This window comes from Platichthys flesus, chromosome 2 (genome assembly GCF_949316205.1).
Source record: "Platichthys flesus chromosome 2, fPlaFle2.1, whole genome shotgun sequence".
Taxonomy (NCBI): domain Eukaryota; kingdom Metazoa; phylum Chordata; class Actinopteri; order Pleuronectiformes; family Pleuronectidae; genus Platichthys; species Platichthys flesus.
Genome location: NC_084946.1, coordinates 14,152,577 through 14,172,798, shown reverse-complemented (window position 1 = coordinate 14,172,798; position 20,222 = coordinate 14,152,577). Strand labels below are relative to the sequence as shown.

At 44.5% G+C, this 20,222-nt stretch overlaps 2 protein-coding genes across 3 annotated transcripts; both read right to left on the bottom strand.

Moving 5' to 3' along the window:
* Positions 1-840: 840 nt before the first annotated feature.
* faim2b (Fas apoptotic inhibitory molecule 2b) lies at positions 841-5,524 on the bottom strand. Of its 2 annotated transcripts, none has more exons than XM_062399784.1 (12): positions 5,352-5,524; positions 4,598-4,646; positions 4,183-4,250; positions 4,020-4,084; positions 3,854-3,907; positions 3,700-3,750; positions 3,566-3,605; positions 3,434-3,471; positions 3,212-3,299; positions 2,997-3,092; positions 2,713-2,766; positions 841-2,287 (listed from the first exon to the last, which is right to left on the bottom strand). In XM_062399784.1, exons 1-12 carry the CDS (start codon positions 5,364-5,366, stop codon positions 2,138-2,140), a joined length of 768 nt encoding a protein of 255 aa, XP_062255768.1. In that variant the 5' UTR covers positions 5,367-5,524; the 3' UTR covers positions 841-2,137. The 2 variants fall into 2 exon arrangements, with proteins under 2 accessions (XP_062255768.1, XP_062255776.1); XM_062399792.1 differs by having other exon boundaries at positions 4,598-4,643.
* Positions 5,525-9,326: 3,802 nt separating this feature from the next.
* On the bottom strand, positions 9,327-19,178 carry nr1d4b (nuclear receptor subfamily 1, group D, member 4b). The gene is made up of 8 exons (XM_062399774.1): positions 18,546-19,178; positions 13,585-13,896; positions 13,391-13,479; positions 13,132-13,276; positions 11,361-11,917; positions 11,078-11,263; positions 10,764-10,974; positions 9,327-10,665 (listed from the first exon to the last, which is right to left on the bottom strand). Exons 1-8 carry the CDS (start codon positions 18,562-18,564, stop codon positions 10,469-10,471), a joined length of 1,716 nt encoding a protein of 571 aa, XP_062255758.1. The 5' UTR covers positions 18,565-19,178; the 3' UTR covers positions 9,327-10,468.
* Positions 19,179-20,222: the final 1,044 nt, after the last annotated feature.

Here is a 20,222-nt window from a genome sequence, read left to right as displayed (position 1 = left end):
AGTGAAATACCCTACAAAATTAAGAATTCATATGACCTGTAGAGGGCGACGTCTAATTGAGCTACTGATCATTGGGTTACTGATGGGTATCTTTTATTACTTGAGCTCTGATCCAAAGTAAATCACAACTGAGGACCAGGACGAGAGCTTCAGTCCAGTAGGAGAACTCTGTATAGTCTTTATTGCTCTGTAGGTAAATCTGAATGATCATATCCAGCCAATTGTCCATTTCCTGAATCCTCTCATTTTGTTGGAGGTGGATGTGAATTCCACTAGAGATGGAGAAGGATTTACTCCCCTTTTCAAAATCTGTAAGAAAGACTATAAACTCCTCCCAATGCATTCCTGTTAGTGCAATATCTCAGACCTGCCTCAGGGGAATTTGTTGAAATTTGGCGTAAATATTCACATGGATTAGTTTCTTGGTTATAGGTAAAAGTTTGAGGTCACTGTGACAGGACAAATTAATCTTTTGGCCTCTTGAACGCAATATTTCAAGACGGGATTAGGGAATTTCTTCATATTTGGCACAAATGTTCGCTTAGATTCGAACATGTTCTGATGAGAATATGCTGGTCAAGGGTCACTGCGACCTCAAGAAAAAGAATTTGGCCTTTGTTGGGAACATGAACACTAGACTGTGGGAAGAGTAATACAAACTCTACAGAGAGAGTCCTGTAGAGACGAGTGGAGTCAAAGCTAGTCCTTCTTGTTGTGATGCAATGAACACAAATCTGCCTTTGGCTTCCCATCTCTACCCTAACTCTAAAAGTTATTCATTGTATGTCACACTACAGAAATACAGTAATCATCATTTCACATGCAGGCCAGAAACATTCATGTGTAATAATCTCTTTTATTTTTATGATCACAGTATTAAATGTTCACAGCTCATTGTCCTTAAAAAAATAGTATCATATATCCAGGTAAATTGACTATACAGGTAAAACTTGTTCTAACATTTAAATTCTGATCCTAAACTCGTTAACGTGAAATTAATTTCTAACACATCCCAAAGGCCACAGTAACATGACGGAGGAATTGCAACTGATCATTAAAGGTGAGGCTGGTAATATAACATTTTCTGAAACACATTTATATCTGTTGAAATCCTCTTCACATCCCGATCACATTCATCAACACATACACATACACTACAGAGTACGTAATACACTACAACAATCATTTAATGTGGACTGAAGGAAATGATTGGCTGGTGTACCTGTCCGTCTAGAGAGACATACGCCGCTGAAGCAGAGATGATAGTCAGGCTTCTGGGAGTTGTCAGTGCACATTCATATGTTTTGGAGGCGTAGCGTTGACAAGAGTGCGGATGGGAGCGACTGGGATATATCAGTTTCATATTTTCAAAATGTAGCCTGTTTTTGCTAACTTTTCCAAGATTACCAACCTAAGCTTTAATGACTAAGACTGCTGTATGCTAAGACAAACACATTTTCCCTTTGTGGTGGATTTTGTAAGCTTTAAATCTGGAAGTCTCTCTCTCTCTCTCTCTCTCTCTCTCTCTCTCTCTCTCTCACGCACACACACACACACACACACACACACACACACACACACACACACATGCACACCTTTTAAATCACACAAATTCTGTGAAACTGTGCATAAAAAACAAGTATAAAACAAACCTCATCTACGCAGCTTGTGAAACTTTGTTTTATCGAAGAAACTCAACCCTGCTGAGCTTCAAATTGCAGATTTCCTGAGTCTTCATTTTTTGGCTTAGTAACAGAGATAAACAGAGAGATGCAGCCAAGGAAACAGATCTTACTCAACTCTGCTCCTAAACCAAAGCAAAACCAGATTAACAGGAATGGACAGCAGGAGTACAATGAACCACTAGTGAGGTGCGATGTGGATAATGTCGGGACAGAACCAGCAGCAGGATAGCACAGAGGAGATTACGCAGCCAAAAGCAAAGAACCAACCGATTACTCTCACTCCTTTAAGCTTTAACGCATGCATAAAAAATGGAAATCATGACTTATGAGTAATACACCTGACATCATGTTAAGCATGAGAGTAACAGATCCTTGCTCGACTGACAGTTTGTGAAAGTTTGAAATAGTTCAGCCGACCAGTAGACGTGTAGAAGGACAGCAGATGAGGTTCCTCACTGGCGGCCGTTTCCAAAGATCTGCAGCAGGAAGCTGAACAGGTAGATGATGTCCAGGTAGAGGCTGAGGGTGGCGAAAACATATTCCTCTGGACTGATGGAGTAACGCTTGTTCCCCAACAGCATCTGAGTGTCAAACGCCAGGAACTGTCCCAGAAAGAGGAGGAGACAGAAATGAATACTATGACTTTAGCCAAGGAGGTTATGTTTTCACCCCGGTCCTTAATGGTTACCTTGTTTAATTGTGAACAGGATTACCCACAAACTATAGAACGGATAACCACGGAACTTGGTGGAAGGATTTAGCGTGAGCCGGGTAAAAGCCCATTTAATTTTGGTGTAGATTCAAACATCTTTACTTTCGTCAATTTCTTAAACATTGTGATTTAGGGAGTTTTTTCTAATTTTCCTTGATTTCTCACAGAATAATTCATGGATCTTGATGAATAAAAACCAGGCATGTTTAGGGGACTGATATGTATGAGTCTGGTATTTGGTGGAGATCCAGATCCGGTACTGTTGGCAGATGTATGCCCTCTAGTTTCTATATTGATGAAGTATGTGACTCTCACCAGAGTGAAGAGGATGGCTCCTATCACAGCATAAAGAGCGTGTAGCCAGGGAACCTGTCCAACGAGAACAAAAAGCATTTCAAAAAGCGCGTTAAGAAGGATAGCAGGGAGCTTATTTAAGAAACAGCAACATGCTTTTCAAGATGATCTTCAGGACTAATCTGTTTACGCCCCCACAGCCAAACACAGCCAGCACCTGAGGCATTAACCTGCGACTGTTGCTCAACACAACTTGTTAATCACTGCTATTTTAGACGTCTTCCAGATCCTACTGCTGGACTTACATATCCGAAGGGGACCACAATGGACATGGCGATGGCGCAGAGAAGCATGACCATGCACAAAGAAAACAGGACGCCCTGACACGATGTGACGTCAATCTGCAACAAAAGCAAAACCGTGTGATGCATTTGTCTCCCGCTGACGACGTCTCTCTGTAGCTTGAAAGCAGTTTGAAGTTGTAATGAATCATTGACAGTTAATGAAGGGATCCTCTCACCTTGCTCTGGAAGCTGAAGATGGTGACAGAGAGACACACCAGAGCCGTGATTCCCAGACACAGCATCACCGATTTGGTGTTGTAAAAGCTAAAGGGAGAAGATATTTTATTCAATTTAATTTATCTCTCATCCACCTTTGATGATTGAAAATCAGTGTGTCACACGGACACATGGGGATGAAATCTGATGTCCTATAATCTAGTATATATATATATATTTACCTTGACACAAAACCCATCATGAAGGAAATGCTCAAAGTCTGTGAGGAAGAGAAAGAAGAAAGCCATCATTAGCTGTATGCAGAGTAAAGACCAGACTGTAATGTTCCATATTTCATACTGTGAGTTACTCACGAAGATAACTAGCAGGATGATGTTCGTGGGAAACTGCCGCCTGTTTAGGTAGGAGACAAAATCTAAATTATATCCGAGCAGCGTCCTGTGTTTCATTTTGTTGTGTGGTTATTTATAATGCACAGAAGAGTTACCTCAGATTTCCACAGCAGGAGAGTGCAATGTAGGTGCACAAGAACATCATACTGAAAGGTCGAGAGGAGTAAAAACCAAAATATGAGAATAACAGGTGGAGAACATGTAATGTATACTGTGAGCTAAGATAGGATGATTTGTGTTTGCACTTACTAAGATGCCATGTACAAGCCAGGATGAGTCTGAATATAATACCTCACAGGGGCGCTGCAGACATAAGAAATCAAACAAATTCAATAAGTACTAGTTGCCCTGGTCAGAGTGATTCATTGAAAAAGTCTTGTAAATAATATTTCAGATAATCATAGGAAAGTGTTACCAAAATGTGAAGAGACTAACGATAGCCACGGACACAAAAAGCTGAACCATGAGAATGGCGTAAACCTGCAGGAGGAGATAAAGGATGTTAGAGTAACAGATCTGGGACATGTACTTTTCTGTGTTTGTGTCATTTCTGTTATTAAATCATTTTTTTCCAGTACCTTCCTGATGAAGGTTCGCCTGATGTTCTTGTCATCAAAGGTGAACTGAGCCTGCATCTCGTCATATCCTGAAAGAAGACGCGGGAAGGACATGTGTCAATTCTTTAATGTTTGCAAAAACTGAGAATATGTTTTAGGAGGCAGAATTTGTCCAAAAAATGGAAGGCGTCATGTGAGTGACAGGTTTGACTGGCACCAACATGATAATCTGGTTGTAAATGTACAAATTTGCACAACACAGCTTGTAAACTTTAATATAGTGCTCTATTACAGCAAATAATAATGATAATGACTTATTTTGTTTCACCCTCTACTTCAATATGTTTATCTGTTTAAACTACAAAAAAGATGGTCAGTGTTGGTGCATTCTTGACTAATAGAACGTGTATTAGTACTACAAGGACCTTGTTTTTACCTGCTGTGGCCTCCTGGTAAGTGGGGGGTTCATTGTCTTCACTGACCTGCTGGGATATAGTTAGGGTTAATTAGGTCATTACAGTTTTTATTAATGAGCTCTCTTTGCTTTGTCTCAGCAGTGTAAATACATGTTTAGTCTTGTGCACTTGAAGCAGCACAGTAACAGATTTGTCTAAAAAACAGCCTCCATGTTGGATGAGTTCACAGGATTAGGATAGATGTGATGAGACTCCATGTTGGAGTAACCAGCTCCGACTGTAGACTTTACTTCAGTTCAATTACAGAGAAAACTCTAACTCAAGGAATATTTTCACTGTGATTATTGATTGATTGTTAACTGTTGGGTTTTGAACTTGTAATACGGGGACACCATTAAAAGAGTTTCCTCTCAGAAACAGAAGGAAAGTAAAAACAATAGTTGAATTACTAGCATCGCTTTATAATTTGTAAAATTTCTGACCCCGGGGAAATTTTAAATGATTGTTATCGATCACAAATCAAATGACAAATCAAAGAAATTTAAATATAGAATGGAATAGAATAGACAAGAATAGAATGGAATATAAATAGTTTATTTTTATTGTACAAGAGAAAGCAGAATAACAATATCCGATGTGCTACTTCTGAAAACTGTGAAAATTTATATTAAAAACAATATCTAGGATAGTTAATAATCAGTTAACACAGTTGTATTGTTTACAGTGGCTGTAAAGTTTATAGTGTAACTATAAGGAAGAAAGTTCAAAACATACCTTTTCCTTTTTCATGATTGTTCCCTCTTTCCTCCTTTATGTTTCTGAAGTTGATAAAGATTAATCCGCACTCACTACTAAATCTGAAATGTCTGCTCTTGTTTTCGAGTCAGTGTTTGATCCTAAACTCTGCGAGTTACCAGTAAAGTGTTTGTGGAGCAGTTGTTGCTCTGAATCTGTCTGCAGCGTGAGGATTACACTCAAGCTTTATAGTTCTCTGTGTGGTTAATCTCCCTCTAACCCTGATCCCTCGCCACCCCCGTCCTCGGCCCAATGAGGTCGCTCGAGAAGTGTCCAGGTATATTTCCACCACACTGACATAAGGTCAGACTGTACCACCGCTGCTGCTGAACAGGGGTGTCATTGATGTGTGTGTTTGCTGGCACCGACCCTCTCTACAGTGTTCCAGGCAGATAATCATCCTAGAGCTTACCAAAGAGACTCACGGGACTGACATGTCTAAATAACATACGCATTGCATAAGTATTCTGCTCCAGTTTGAAGGAAAGAGACACAGTTATACGGATATTCCAAAATTACTTCACTTTATGTATGTTTATAGTTTGTGTTAGACTATATTGTTGAAGCAAAAACGACAACTTCCAAAGTGAATTTGTTCTCAGTGAATGTCTTTTAGAACTAAACTTTTTATCTTTTTTTATCTTTATTTGATGTATAAACTAGATCTATTACAGATTGTTGAGTATTTGTTTGTTTCTCTAGTTTCTAGAAATATTTCCATTAACTAAATGGTTCTAACGAGCTTCTGACATCATCCTTTTGTGTAACAGACTGGTTTAGTAAGAGTCACTCCAGACTAATGAGATGGACGTTAAGAACTTCATGGAGCACAACACGTTACAGTTACACTCAGTGGTAATGAGATTGAGTGGAAAGATTTCCCACGTTTGATCTACATGTTCGTCTTGTAAAAGTAGGACTATGACTGGTACTTATCTTCATTTTAATGTTCACTGCTTTCACAAGAACACAATTAGAAACAACATGGTTTTAGAGAAATGTGATTTTTTCACAATAGATTTTGTCTCCATCATAAAGTAAGGATGCACAAGGATGCTAAAATTGTGCAATTAGCTCTACAGTTTACAACTAATGATTTACACTATTGTAATGTTTGTCATAAACAATGAGCTGAAACTGGCAACATAGATTCATTAAAGGTTCAGTGTGTAGAAACTAGTGACACCTAGTGGTGAAGTTGCACGCTGCAGCTGAATACCCGCACCTCACCCTCATCTTCCAGTATGAAGGAGAACCTGTGGTAGCCCTCAGATGTCATAAAAACTCAGAAGGTGTTTAGTTTGTCCAGTCTGGGCTAAAAAATTATGGCGGCCTCCGTAGAGAAGCTATGAAGCTCCCGATGTAAATATAGAGCATAAATATAAATATAAACGGCCCATTCTAAGGTACAGAAAGCTATTTGTACAATTTAGATGAAAAACACTAGTACTAACATATAAAGTTTCTTCCCATAGATTCCTTTCACCTAAATCTTACACACTGAAGCTTTAAGTGAGTGGGAGCAGTGGATTCAGGTTATAATATAAGGTCCATAACTATTAGTGACCAAGTTCAAATGTCACATTATTTTCTTGTGTGTTCATTGCTACATTGTCATCATTCAAATATTTTTTTTTTCATACTGTCTTCAAACCCAAAACTCTTCTTAAAGGTTATGTAGCGTCCAGATTACACTTTATTTAATTTTGCTCTATGAACGCTGTTGTCCTTCCCTCTTGTGGCCACTAGATGTCACCAGAAGACAGTGAAATAATCATTACGTGGTGACAGTGTGTCAGACATACAGTAATGGGTTTTATACTTTACTGCCGTTGTTGTTTGCCTCTTTGCTCAGTGAAGTGACACGAATCAAAAGATTGAAAACTCATGATGCCTTTTTTTCCTTTTAATTTTAATCATGTGAGTGAGATTATATTTGATGACAACACATAATCCACAGTCGTGGCTCAGTCCCAACCCTCTTGTCCATTAACTTTTTATAAGGTTAATACAATGAATGGTAAATGGTAATGGTTTCGTTTTTATACAGACCTTTTCTAGTGTTGATGACCATCAAAGCTCTTTACAGTACAGTTTTACATTCATCCATTCACACACACATTCATACAGCTCATATATTCACAGCACTTTTTTATTCTATGGGGGGCCATTCAGGGTTCAGCATCTTGACCATGGACAGTTCGGCATTGAGATGGGTCAGACTGGGGATCGAACTGCCGACCTTCAGGTTGGAGGAAGACCACTCTGCCCCACAGCCACAGGTGAAAGGGAGCCTTCTAAATGTTTGTTAGGCACTAAACCGAAAACCAACAGCAATAGAGTATCAACTTGTGGGAAACAATGAAATGAAACTGTTTTCGTGTGAGATCACATCACCCCGAGGTGTTTATAGTGGAGAATCGATCCTGTACTTTCACAAAATGTTTAGCCCCTAGCGGAGTTGTAAAGGTTAACATCTGCAATGTGTTGATATATATGCATAGTAAGACTCTGTTGTGGCATCGGCCATCTTCTTTAGAATAGTATGCAGGGACAGCAGCATTTCACCTGCTGACAGGAAGGGACTGGATGGACCAGCTCCCTCCTGGGATACCCCGTTGACCCAGTGGTGGTGGTGAAACTGTCTTCTCTGATGGACAACCAGTCGCATCCCCTGCAGGACACCATCACAGCACGGGGCAGCTCCTTCAGCGAAAAACGGATCCACCCCAAGTGTCTGAAGGAGAGGTATCGCAGGTCGTTCCTTCCTGTAGTAATACGACTGTACATCCAACTCTGCTCCCAGTAGGCCACACACACCTTAAATGGACTTCTGCACTCTACACAAAGTTCAATTGTGCAATAATCATTTCTGTCTCTGAAATTCAATGGCTAATGTGCAATCCATTTCACTGCACATATTGTAATGGGGAAATGTATGTTTTTAACTGTACAGGAACCCTTTCAAATATAATAGACAAATAAATAAACATGACGGGTGGGGTTCAAAGTGAGGGAAACTATGTAAAAGAAATAGTATGAGGAAAATAATTAAAGTTTAAAACTATTACTCAATCGAACTCCAACCACTACTCCCAGTCTAAACATGGTCATTGCCAAAATGTTGTCCCTGGTCTTACAGTCCTGTCCAGTAGGTGGCGTATGAAGCCCTTAACATGATGAATAGAAATGGCAGAGACAGTGCAGAGGGACTTTCTGCATTATTTTCTGATGCCGCATTGAGAATAAAAGTTTGCTGTGTTTTCGCTGAAGGAGGACAGAGGGCAGCTTTTAGTTCGTCAGGATGTCAACCATTGTAACCTGTAAAGGAATTCAAATCTGTGCTATTTTGTTGTATAGAAAAAGTAGGTGTTAGTCTGATATCAGCAGTATTTAAATGACCTACATGCAAACGGTGTATCTGTCCATTCTACGCCCAGCTTGTGACGGTTACAGCTACTGTTTAAGGAAAATGTTCCCAAACATTGATCCTAATTTGATTTTCCCAGGCCTTCTCTGGTGATAGCAGTGGTGAGAACTCCTCGTTCTGTCTAGGACCCCTAGTATTCTCCTCCAGTGACGTTGCATGCGCAGGTCCTGAACACACCCACTGGACAGCTTGTCTTTTCAGTGTCATATTTACATATATCTCTGAACAGAAACCAGTTCAGTTCATAACCTCCCTCCCTGCCGCCTCTGCTCCTCAAAAGCTCCCTGTGACCGTCACCTCATTTGTATTGACGCATGCCAGTCTTGGAAATCTCATTTACTTATTACCACACACTCAAACATCAAGTGACGTATCTTGTTTGTAATAAAGCCCCTAATGGCTCTCAGAACCCGACGCGTGATTGGCTGATTGCCTCTGTTGCTAGGCTACGGCCCCAGTGTGGCTGACTCTGGTTGACTCTTCTACTTTAAGGAGGAAAATGAAGAAAGATGAGCACAAGGAAGGATGCTATAGAACGTTATTTTAATAATGGTACTCTATGTTTAACCATAAAACATTTACAAAATATTCACAAGGTGATGCAGTCAGTTGACAATACGTATATATTTCATTTATATATCTTCAAATAAAAAGCTTATACACAGAACACATGGTTCAAATGCTGCCGTCTCTGCAGCCTGCAGAGCAACTCTATTATGTGTGACATCATACAATATTTTCAATACTAACTTTAATTTACATATCAGAGAATCTGCAAACTAGTGTGGGTATGCACCAACAATAAAGGTTATATACAAAATATACAACAGAACACCTCAACCGTTTTACCCATCAGACACTTTGGTCGGAAATGACCAAAAACTTCTCCCTGATTACCGCATACAAGTATACAACGCAAATCATTTCTTAAAAATGTCTTATTATTTCTCAGTCACAGATGAGTAATTTTTTATATATAAAGATTTCCCACATGGTGACACATTGTGAAAATAGCTTACATCCTTTGAACAGGGCAAACACAAACCATCCTCCTAACTGTGATAGACATTTCTATTGCTATGATATATAGTAATGCAAGAGGTTTCTCAATGTATGGAAAGTGCATTATGACACTTGTAGCATGAATGTACAGTACGAAATCATCGTTGGTGAATGTTTGCATGTGTGTTTTTTTTCTGGGAAAGAGTATGAGCTTCCCTCCCTCGAGCTTCATGAGCGTCGCCGGGAGGACACAGTCTGGTGAGGAACATAGAGCCCTCTTTTCTTTTTGGTCTTTAGAGGTGAAACTGTCTCGGACAAAATTCCAGGGGGGAGAGGTAATGACTTGGTGGTTGGTTGTTGACTCGAAGAACATGAGGAAGAACACAGACTTTGTTTTAACAGTTTTTTGTTTTTTTTTAAGCAGCCCTGGAAGCAACTGGAGAAGAGATCAGTTTGAGTTCTGGAGCTTCCACCTCCTACTGTGCATCTGTCCTTGGCTGAGTCCACTCTGTCACAGCAGCTCTGTTGGCACAGCTCCCACAACAACTACCACCAAGCAGGGACCACTGTACTGAATGTGGCAGGCCTGGCTTGCATGGGGAGCCCGGGTGGCTGTTCCCCCCCCAAAGCAGAGACCTCGGTAGGCTGCGGGGGCCGTGTGAGCTCAAGGGTCGATGCGGAAGGCCAAGAGCTTGTCAGAGTGCTGGTTGTTGAGCGTGCGCAGGTCTGGCAGACGGAGCAGCAGCTTAGGGAAGAGGGTGCTGTCGTCCGGGCGGCGACTGGTGATGAGAGAGCGCAGCGCTTTGATTAGATTCTCCTGCAGGAGCTCCACTGCTCCCATGTCCACTATACCAGAGCGGTCTGCAGAATGAGGGAAGGAGAGAAGTGCAGGTTAGACAAGAGGACACGCGACATTCATGTAGCACGTGCATGTGTGCATATTGGCGTAAGAGTCTTACCGGCTGACACGAGCACGACGGCCATGAAAAGAGCCATCTCATCCGGCTCCAGACCCAGATATCCGAGCTTCTCGCTGAAATCAAACATGGCGTCCAGTAAGGAGCCCATGCCGAGGGCCCTCAGTGAGGCCAGGGAGTAGGTCTGTCCGTTGAGGAAGGTTACTGTCCTCTCCTTGGGGTCAAACAGTGAGCAGAACCTCACCATCAGAACCTGTGGACAGAAGCAGACATGTTAGAAATAAATCGTGGAAAACCAGAGAAGCAAAGAAAAAATATTTAACTTCTAACAACAAATTTAGTTTAAGTGAAAGTACCTGGAATGTGCCCGATTTGAGCAGCATGACCTGATCATGCTGGCTGAGAGTCTGGAAGCCGGGGATGCTCTTTGCAAACTCCACTACCTCTTTGACAGCGGGGGTGAAGCACTGGGAGAACGACTCCCACACCTCCTGACTGGAGCGACTGGCTGGAGCCACAGGACACGAATTGAGTGGACACGCCTGGAGGGGACGAGAGGAAGAGGAGAAGGGTTAGGGAATTTTTACCGACATTCATTTTATAGATATAATTTGTGTATCAATGGAAAAAAATGCTCACCAGCACTTTGGCGCCTCCGTTCAGCTTCCAGGGGCAGGCGTTTTGGTTCGGGGAATCATTGGCTGGAAAACTGTTCTGATTGGCTGAGAAGGACTGATGTGATAGGTGGCCACTAACGGGGCACTGATTCTGATTGGAGGAGTATGTGTACTTGGCATTGTCCATGCTAGTGTTGGTGGAGTTCTCATTGTTGGCGGAGGCACTGGGGCAGTTTGTGGGGACTTGGTAGCTCGACGTCCGGTTCGCCTGCTCCCCGTGAACCGTGTGCTGGGAGGACTGGTGCGACAGGGCGGGCTCCTGCACCGAGCCGTTCTGATAGGAGGACGGGCAGACGTTGCTGTTGAGGGAAGCCATCTTGAGAGGTTTCTCGTCGACGTTCGTCAAGCCGACCTGGTAAGACTGTGACACGGGGCCTTCGTTGGCCGTGGCGAGGGCGTCGCCGGGAGGTGACACCTCCATTTCCATGGAAGCCGATTCGTTGAGGCTGTTCATGTAGCTCTGCATCTCGTCCAACAGTCTCTGCTTCTCCCGCTTGGGAATACGCCCGAAACGCACAGCTGAGGAAAACAGAAGCAGGAGAGAGCATCCTCGGTTAGAGATCACCGACGTCGAGCATCCTCATCTCTGCCAGCTTCTTACTGGCAGCACTTACACTCATCCATAACACAGTTACAATCATTTTCACTTCACGGCACACGCTCTCGCTCTGATTTGAATTCAACATCTGAAACTCGACTGTAATCTCAACACAACTAATCTATAAGACCGCTCTGACGCAGTCTGTCTCCATCCCAGCTGTGTCACCACAACACGGACTCCAAAGCCTTCTTCTAGTGAACCCGCCTCATCTTCCTCTCCATCCCTTCACAATCCTCCCTTCCCCCTTTTTCCAATAGCGCACCTCCACTGACAGCCCTATTTATAGAGCTCTGTATGCTACACTACCTCCCCCTCATCTCTCTCCCTTTCTGCTTTTCAGTTGAGCACTCTGTTCTCTCTGTTCCTGTGGAACTAGGTCACTGGGTCACAGCTCTGAACATGATGTCATTAGTAAAGTGACAGAGTGAGTGAGTGGTTGAAAGGTCAATAAAGACAAGATGGGCAGGTAGCAGAGGTCGAGAGATGGAGGGATGAAGGTGAACTCCCTAGTTCTAGCTTTTTTTTTGGGTCAACTAAAAATGTTTGCTCCAGAAAAACCATGATTTATCATCACCTAGTTAAGCCCCATCCCTGGAGAGCAGACCCCTTCGGCGAAATAAGGCAGTGGAGCAATTTAGCTGCAGTAATATCATTTTAATCATGAGTGCTGGTTTCATGAATAACATTAGTGTGTTTGTAAATGTCAGTGTTGCAGGGAAAAACTAAAAAAGCAGCAGCAGGTAAGACGGTGTGTCTCGGTGAACACGGGGGGGTAATCAAGTACTTTGTGCCCCAATTTCCCAAAATAAACTACATCTGTCACAGTTTCTGTTTGACTGATGACGGCTGGGACTCTGCAGCTCCTCTCGCCATAAATCAGACAGCGGGGGCAAGGAGAGAGGGAGGCAGAAGGGAACAAGAGACAAAAGGAGGGGAGAGGAGAAAGAGGAAAGGATGATCAGGAGAGAAACCTGCTGACCCTTTTCACTTCCATAGGAATTCATTTGGACATTTTCCCATTTTGATACCGTGCTACATATCAATGAAATCCTCTGCTCTTCACCGAGAAAAGTGAAAATGTATTTGGTTTTATTCATGTCTAATGGTCTGTGAAAAGCACATTAACACTCACCATCTCTGGACATGCCCACGGACAGACACTTCTTAAAGCGGCAGTGTTGGCACCGGTTTCGGTTCATGCGCATGATGAGGCAGTTTTCATTCTTCACACACATCTTGTAGTGGATGTTCTGCTGAATGCTGCGTCTGAAGAAACCCTGGAGAAAACACAGGAAGAAGAAAGACTTTAAAGCATGTCTGCTCTGACAGAGTTGTGTGTGTTGTGTGTGCACTTGCTGATAAATAAAATGTCTAACAAGCTGCTGTCTCACCTTGCAGCCCTCGCAGGCGTGCACACCGTAGTGGAACCCGGATGCGATGTCTCCACACACCTTACACAGAAGCACCATTCCTCCAGTTTCTATGAAAGAAAAGTACATCCATTATCAGAGAGGAAAATACAAAGACCAAGACGTAAACATGGAGGAGGAGAGCAGGAAGGATGGATGTGAGTGGATATACTCACTGGTGAACGTGCCAGTGAAACCACAAGGTCTTTTGGCCACCGGGGGTTGGCTGTAGGTCGCCGATGATACCGTCGTCACTTGGGCAACGGGAGCATTGTTTACTTCGGGAAACTGGAAGACCATTTTCGGTGAAGGGGTTCCTGCCCCTTGTTCGCCTCTCTGCCTCGGGGCCCCAAGCTCCTGAAAGAAGATACTCTCTGGGGACGAGGGCTGCGAGTGGGAGGCGGGCGACTGGGTCTGGTATCCGCTGGATGGGCTGCCAGGACTCGGGCTGGCACTGCCAGATGAGCCGGCGTATAAGATGACACCACCTGGAGGAACAGACGCAGAAAGTCAGAACACTGAACCTCATCTGGGTTTTCTGTTCACATGCACAATAGATATGCAAGTGCTGAGCAATACTCTTCTTTTGATTCAGTGTGCGTAGTTGGCAGACGTCCACAAACACGCCCACACGAAAAACTCCGATCATCAACAGAAATGTGAACTGGGAGTGTTCACTGGTTTAGATTGTTAAGAAATAAAGGTTGTTTAGAAATAAAGCTAGAGTAACAGCAACTCTGACCCGGTTATGTGAGCAAACTTTCTAATCTGGCACATAATCAAATAATAAAGTCACTGGGTCGTGTTAACTCTGAAACAGAAACCGTGAAAACAAGCTGCAAGTTTGCTTTAAGGGCTAAGTGACACTTTAATTTTACTTTAACTTTATTGTTGTAAGTAAAAAAACGTTAAATAAGCACTAACCAGGAATGAAACCAACACATTTCTGTTGGTTTAACCAACACCCACGTACGGCAAACAGCCGCAGCACGTGACTTGGTTGAAAAACATGGATTAGTTGACCTCATAAGGCAGACACGTGTCTGATTTATAATCACTCTATTATCACCTAATACGGTAAACCCTAATCAGACAATGTATGGGGAATAGGAAACAGCATAAGACCTGCATCAGTAGGCATCAGTGCCACAAGCAGGTCTTTGTCTGGGGACGTCACATCCAATCGGAAATGCCCTATTACCCCTCACCACATCACCCATCCACCCCCCTCCCTTGTTTTGCAGACAATGTTCTTCCCTGCGAGATGAAAGACAGCCCCTCACGTGCAGCCAGCTCCCTCCCTCCCCGCCGTCAGCGCTGAGTCTTTTCTCCTCGCTCTCCTCCCACTGCTCCCTCCCTCCTTCCCTATCCTCCTCCTCCCCTCCCACTCCTCCCTCTCTCCCTCCCCTATTTGGCTCCGAGCCTGCAGACCCATCTATCCGCCAGCCACCTGACCGAGAGCTCACATGGACTCTTGACACAGTTCCCGCCCGGCTCACAGGGCTCTTTGCGCAGTCCCGTGTAGACGGCAGCAGCAGCAGCACAATAGCAAGCGTTCGGGCAGATCACGTTTGGAATAGAGAGGGAGAGGGAGAGGGCTTTAATGCTGTGACTACAGACGTGGGGGGGGGGGGGGGGGAGCAGGGCACATATGCCTTCGGTTGATGCATTCCTCACTAGAACGTGTGCAGAGGGCAGCAGTCACGTTGTCACTGTTTTGACACGGTACTGATTTGCTGGGGGGGGGTTCAATCTGATGAGAGGGTCTCATGGTGCATTTGGATCACAGCTGTTAAAGCGTAGGAGTGAGACCAACCCACCAAGATTCATTCACCAGTTTTAAGACTGGCATCATTCTTTTATTCATTTCTTTTCTTTTACAATTTAGACAACTTTGTTATTACATCTCTGAACCGTGTGATGATGATGATGATAATGATGAAGCCGGTTTCCTGGTCACAGTTTGCCCTCCTTTAGTATTTGCAATTAGATCACTGTGTCAGGTGTCTAATTACTTCAGAATAAAAGCTTCCAACCGGAGCATTTCCCACGTGCAGCAGCGGCATGATTTAGATGCTCCACTCAGGCTCGGTATCAATCACACCACGATCGCACAATGCGGGTCCCCAGCAGACAAGGATTCCTGGTGAAAACCCTTTTTCATATCAGATGTTTACTCTACTCGGTCCCTGCCCTGGCTTGTTGAACTGTAGTGACCGTGTTACCGACACCGTCTCTGCATATTTCCTCTCAAGGACCCTGAGTCATCAACGAGGAAAAAAGGGCCCTGCCCTTCTTATGCACTTTCTCTCCTTGAGAAAACATGTGCTGCATTTCTGTTTAGCTCTAAGTGCCTCCTTAATTCCACGGCTCACACGTGTCAACCCTGTGTGCGAGGGGCTGCGGCCTTGAGAGCATGTGTGCGGTGGCGGCTCCAGTGTCAGCCGGCCTTTGACTTCACCTCGCGCACAAACGCTAGATTGTGCGTGTGGCCTACTCCCAGTGTGTCTGTTGTGTAAGAAGGGTAGAAACTTTATGGCCGTGTGTGTCACCTGCGGAGGGAAGCGCCGACACCCGACATGTGACCCACAAGCTATTTGCTTTCGAAGTCAAACATCCCCACCCTTCCTGCTATCAAAGCATAACCATGTTCTGGCTCGTCGTAACCATTTCCAGGAATCGGGTTCGACCGGGTGCCAGAGCGAGCTCTGAGAATATAACCACTGCCAGGCACAGGTTACAACATGTGACCTGTGGACCCACGTACGGCCATAACAACTACAGTACAAACACAACGCTCCACTGCCCCTCCTTTTTCCAGTTCCCTGTGACTTCCACTCTCATGTGATCCCATCCCCTGTACATGCATGCACGCCACCATGTACACTTGGTTGGATCATATCAGGGGGGGGAGGGGGGGGTGGAACACATGTTCCCTCTCGGCCTGTCCTCTTTCAGGAGAACATTTACAAATGCACATGGCCTCACTCCACGTGAAACAGCTGGCCTCATGACAGATGCCTGTTGAGCACTGGGGATTCGCCGATGATTCACCCATTTATAAAAGACTTAGTAATGTATTTGTCCTCCACCCGACTGCTATAAAAATAGGCATGTACACAATGTATATAGCCGGATAGGAAGAGGCAGGAAACGCCCTCTGCCCTCCCTTTTGATTACCAATGACCTAGTAAGGGCCTTTAATAGTATGGTACGAGTCTATAACTTCCATTTCATCAAAATGAACATGTTACCAAATAAATGTTCAAATAAAAATCTTTTTTTAATTCAGTCCTGCAGATGGAACATGTCCAGTTATAAGTGTATACTGAACAAAACATTATAAAACACAATCTGTGTCCTGCCTCTAATGGCAGTGGGACACGTTAATTGTGGTGATTGTTCCTTGTGGCTAAGTGCTCTCGCTGCAGCTGCCACTTAGATGAAGGGTGGTTTGCCAAACCCCGGGTTAGACCCCGCCTGGTGGTGGGTCGTGTGTCCGCCAACACTGTGCGAGACCAGTGCGTCTTTCTAACCATTATCCAACCAGTTACAGTAACCAGGGGGCTGGTGATCCTCTGTGACCCACTGACCAAGCAACAGGAGGAGGAATCCCCGCTGCAGAGAGAGCGGGGCTCGGAGAGCGCGAGAGGGAGAGAGAGAGGGAGAGGGAGAGGGAGGGGGCAGGTTGCGGGGAATCACGCGCGGCACGTTGATACAGAGGCTGTGTACACGTGCTGGCAGCTCGAGGCGGGGTGGCTGAGTGATTCAGAAAAAAAAAAAGAAAAAAGAAAGACAGACAGAAAAAAAGAGAAAGCCGAAGCAGAGGAATGAGGCGCGTGACTCACAACCCAACCAGGACTGTGCGTCTGTGGGCGGAGGAGAACACACGACACGCGGCGGACATGTTCTCTCTGTGGGCTTCGACCAGGCTCCATCTACGTACCGGGTATTAGTGGTGACGTCACTGCCGTTATGATTCATTTGCCTCGGGCTCTGAGGCGACTACCGGGTTTAGCCCACATTTCTAAATGTTGGCCTATATCTCTATAGTCACATCTACCACTTCCTCATCAAGAGACTCAATCTCTTAAGAGTTATGGTTGGTTTCAAATAGGTATGCGGGGCTATTGGTCAACCGCCATCATCATATCATTTCAGAATTCATCCCCTGGCACAATGAGTCATGGCCGGTTCATGGAAACACAGTTGGCACCAGGCACTTGTTCCTGCCCGCTGCTTGACACATAGCCCACATTCACATGTGTCATAGAGAGAGAATGCAGAATCTATAATGAATTACATCCAAGTGGCCTATTAACACAGATCGCACTCTATACAGGCACAGTTCCCACTCTCTCCAGCTACCCCTAAACGCATCACTAGTTACAGTGGTTCCGGGTATTTTTAGGAAAACAGAAAGCAGCAGCTGTGTGACAGGATGAGTGTGTGATGGTAGATTTGAACATAACATCAGTGGGAATGAAAGAGAGAGAGAGAGATGCTGCTGCTGCTGCGGAACCAACGTGCCTGGTGGTCGGGAGGGGGGGGGGGGCGTCTTGGGTCACGCTTCACGTGAGTGTGTGGGTGGGTGGGTGGGTGTGTGCGTGTCGTTACAGAAGGATCGGAAGTCCGCGGCTTACATTTGACGACAGAGCCCCTCCCTCCACTCTCCACTGTCCGCAGCACCAGGCAGGAAGCCACATGTTACACATGCATGTGCTTTTAACTCTCAGCGTGCACGTGGCCGCGACAGTTTAAGATTTAAGACGCAGGTGGGTTTAAGTGGTTATATCAGTGTAGCGTCAGTGCTGCAGGGTCAGAGCTCAGATGCATGCTGGGATCCACAGTTATAACACAACTAATGTCAGGTGTACTGGAAATAAATTATCCTTTTACGCATACACTCATCCACAATATAAGCAGATATTGACCCTTGGAATTACACACAAGTTGACAAAAAGTCTATAAATATATATCTCGCAAAACCCTTCCAACAATAATATTAAAGTGCTGTGGCATCTTCCCCATTAAACATCATAATTAATCCCGTCACAAAGTCCTGCTTCTGGCATTGAAATTAAGTCTCCACTGGTTTTACGCACAAGAACCACAGTGCAATGAGAGGGCAACTTACCACCAGGGCTGTTCTCCATGTTCTCCGCTCGGTCGATGCTGCTCTCCGGTTCCGTGGCGTTAAATCGTGAGCTGGCTTTAATGCTGGACCGACTGCTGCTGCTGCCTGCCACCACCGAGGAGTTTCGTTGACACAGGTGAAAGGGTCATGAACTGCCAAGGCATAGAGCGCGTATCCAAAATCTCAGAGAATCGGGAGTGCGCAAAGGGCAGTGGGGGGTGAAGACCCGGGCAAAGACTCCAAAAACAGCAGAGTAGAAGAAATGTGTGCAAAAAAAAAAGAAATGTTGAAAATGATCTGTTATTGCCTCAGATCGTCTCCAAAGGGTGAAGGGATGCTCGGCTCTGCGTCCGGACACCTTCTGCTGCTGCCAGGCTGTGGGGAGAGGGATCACTGTGGAACTTGTCTGAATCACAGAGGGTCCCGGAGCTCTCAGCTGCTTGACACGTATAGTCACAATCAAAACATGACCGGAGTGGAATGGGTATAAGCTCTCTCTCTCTCTCTCTCTCTCTCTCTCTCTCTCTCTCTTTACACACACACACTCATCAATGAGCAACACGCGTCCTAAAATAACCAGCACGTTTTCAGGTGTCTGAGAAATGTGACCAATTTTTTTTCCTCCTCCCTCTCTCCCTCCCTCTCTCTCTCTCTCTCTCTCTCTCTCTCTCTCTCTCTCTCTCTCTTTCTCTCCTCTCTCTCTTCTCTTTTTGTGCGCCCGCTTGTTGACGGGTAGCTATCAGGGATGTCTCTCCCCCCTCCCTCCCTCTCTCTGTCACGCTCTCTGAAAACATCTCACCCTCCTCCTTTATCACGCCCCCACTTATTTCTTTTTTTCTCTCTCTGGCTTTTTCATTGGCCGAGAGCCCCCCTCGTGGACACGGCACATTGGGTTCGTTCGACGCAGGAATGCTGGTTAAAGCTCTCCAGCATGTGCGCATGGCATGTGAGCTGGCGCTGCCCTACTGACACACATTTTATGCTAATGAGCTGCCGAGGCTCGGCCATAACAGGGGGAGAGAGCAGTCAGAGATGGGCGGAGGAAGAGCGAGGTCTCACTCCTCCACCACGTTTCTGCAATAATAAAACTTAAATCCCACTCCCCTTCTTATCTAAATACGGTTATGTGGTGCTGCTAAAAGGTAATGAGGATGAAACAGCACAGAGGAAAACAAGACAAACTAGTATATACAAAACAAACAACATTCGTAAAAGCCCGTATTCCTGTTTTACACTCAAATTAGGAGTTATATGCAATTTAATTAAGCAAGGTGCTGAGTAGCACGTTCACCTGGATGCCTCGTTTCCATCACTCCTTAGATATTATATCAGCGAATGTTAGTGGGAGACCCTAATAGATTACGACTTGGAGAATAATGATTTATAGTAGCTCCATAATATAACTGTGATCTTTAAAGTTATTAAAGCAATCTTATATCATCCTGAATTTAACAAGCAACCAATGAAAGTAGGCCAGAATAGTTGAGATATGGGTGCAGTTGTTGCGTTAAGGACAGCTGATTGCAAACCGGAGAAAGACAGCAACTTTCATGGGGCCAGAAAAGATCCAGGTCTATAATATCAAGAGCTGTGAAGGGATCTCCAACTTACATTATGTGTTCTTGAATTCTACTTTTAAGACCCTCACAAGAGCTTATTCGTCATAAAGAAAGGGCC

Excerpts from the sequence above, each read along its gene's own strand:
- faim2b (XM_062399784.1), bottom strand. Across the intron at positions 3,606-3,699 it reads TCCTGCTGTGGAAATCTGAG|GCGGCAGTTTCCCACGAACA; the intron begins GTAACTCTTCTG and ends CTACCTAAACAG. Across the intron at positions 2,767-2,996 it reads TTGTGGTCCCCTTCGGATAT|GTTCCCTGGCTACACGCTCT; the intron begins GTAAGTCCAGCA and ends CTCGTTGGACAG.
- nr1d4b (XM_062399774.1), bottom strand. Across the intron at positions 13,277-13,390 it reads ACGCCTGCGAGGGCTGCAAG|GGTTTCTTCAGACGCAGCAT; the intron begins GTGAGACAGCAG and ends TGTTTTCTCCAG. Across the intron at positions 11,264-11,360 it reads ACGGAGGCGCCAAAGTGCTG|GCGTGTCCACTCAATTCGTG; the intron begins GTGAGCATTTTT and ends CGTCCCCTCCAG.